General features: G+C 58.7%; 1 protein-coding gene across 1 annotated transcript; it reads left to right on the top strand.

The window, feature by feature from the left end:
- Positions 1–52: 52 nt before the first annotated feature.
- On the top strand, positions 53–1682 carry ACA1_340350 (exocyst complex subunit Sec15like family protein; the record flags this gene model as incomplete). The annotated part of the gene is made up of 8 exons (XM_004337430.1): positions 53–230; positions 386–461; positions 564–669; positions 783–902; positions 986–1135; positions 1234–1300; positions 1374–1446; positions 1526–1682. 8 exons carry the CDS (start codon positions 53–55, stop codon positions 1680–1682), a joined length of 927 nt encoding a protein of 308 aa, XP_004337478.1.
- Between the last annotated feature and the right edge of the window lie 190 nt (positions 1683–1872).

Genomic DNA, 1872 nt, shown 5'->3' with positions numbered 1-1872 from the left:
CAAGTACCTTCCCTTCCTCGCACCCGTCGCCACGAAGGTCGTCGCTCAGGCCATGGCCACCGACGCGCGGTCCGCCGCCGCCGACTCGTCCCCCTCCTCCTCGTCCCCCTCCTCCTCTGCCGCCGCCTTGGCCTCTCCTCGCGTCGGCGCAGGGTCTTTGCCTTCTCCTCGCGCCGGCTTTGCGAGCGCGCCCTTCGGTGTCGACGAAGACGACGACCCTAACCTCCCAGGTCCGCTCCTTTCTCTCTCTCTCTCTCTTCTTTCTTTGTGCGACACTCAAGAGCAGTCCTTCGTTCTTTGTGCTGTTCTTCGCTTTTACTGTCTCTCTTGCTCGTGCACTGACATTCCAGCATTACTGCTGCCATCTGTCGTGTACCAACAACAGAGGGAGCGACAGGCGAAGAGACTCAGGATGCCATCCTCAGCCTGATCGAGAGCGAATCGCTCGGGCCCACCTTCAGGTACGCCTAGCCCGTCTTTGGCCCGCGCGCGCGCAAAAGGAGGTGGCGACTTATCAACGATGGACTGCGCGTTTGCCCGCCGCCGGTGGTGGTGGTGCACAGGTCGGTGTTTGAGCAGGAGAAGGAGCAGGAGTTCATCCGCACGCTCGCTCTCTTCATTCGCGGCAAGAGGAAGGAGATCGAAAACGTCTGCAATTTCCATTACCAGGTATTTACAGAGAACCCCTCAGCGAAGTCGTGGGGCCCAGCACTACAACCATCTTGTTTTTGTTGCGCTCAAGGCTCATATGCGCGCGCGCGCGTGGTGGGGAATGATGGTAGGAATTCATTCACAGCGTGGACGAGCTGCTGGCCTTGCGCACGGAGACAGGCCAGCTGAAGGACGATATCGTACACCTCAACACACAGATCCAAGCCACGGGCACCTCGCTCCTCGATAAGGTGTCGCCTCAACTCTTTTCCTGGCTTGTCTTGTCGACTGGTCGAACTCACCGGAGGTCCTCGCTACTATTTCGTCGCGACAGTCGCAAGCGCTGCTCGAGCTGCGCGCCACTCATGCCAACATCAACGCGGCGATCGAGGAGCTGTCGCGCTGCGTCTTTGTCTTCCACCAGTGCGAGCAGGCCAACCGACAAATCAAAGACGGACAGTTCTACAAGGCCCTCAAGGCGCGCGTCCCTCCCCTCGAGGCCCTGACTCAGTGAGTCAGGACACTGTCCGGTAGCGGAACAGCGCTTGCTGACGCCGATGGTGGGGCGCGCTGTGCTTGCAGGTCTTGGGCGAGATCGAACACCAGTCATTGCCGCAACTGCCTCAGTACGAGTTTGTCAAGTTTCTGGGTGCGTGCCCACTCCTCCCCGCGTATGTGGAACGGCCTTTGCTAATCCTTTGTTTTGTGCACTTGGCCAACAGAAAGCAAGATTCCAGCACTCAAGGAGACGATCAAGAAATATGTCACCGACGAGTTTAACGACTGGCTGGTCAGGTACACGAAAGCTGACCACCACCGCCACCAAGCTGCGAGTCCAAACACGTTTAACATGCGTTCGTTGTTTCGTGTGCAGTATGCGCGAGCATGCGATCGACATCGGAGCGCTGGCCATCGAGCAGATGACTGCGCAGATCAAGGAGGAGCAACGAATCAAGCAGGAGCTGCAGGTCCGCTCGATTAGATTAATCGTCTACTACGCGCTCCTTCATCGAAGGAAGGTGTTGACGTAGTTATCTCTCCGTCCTACGATCGCAGGAAACCGTGTACAAAGCGCCGGAGAGCGTAGCCCAGGAGAAGGAAGACAAGAAGCGGAGACGAAAGAAGGAAGCCACCACGCCCCGGGGACGCGGTGCAGCGAAGGGCAGCGAAGCCTCCCGGCCCACCACCCGACAAGAGAGCGAGGACGATGAAGATGGTACG

Source organism: Acanthamoeba castellanii, assembly GCF_000313135.1.
Source record: "Acanthamoeba castellanii str. Neff unplaced genomic scaffold scf7180000084620, whole genome shotgun sequence".
NCBI lineage: Eukaryota > Discosea > Longamoebia > Acanthamoebidae > Acanthamoeba > Acanthamoeba castellanii.
This window is presented reverse-complemented; position numbering and strand designations above follow the sequence as displayed.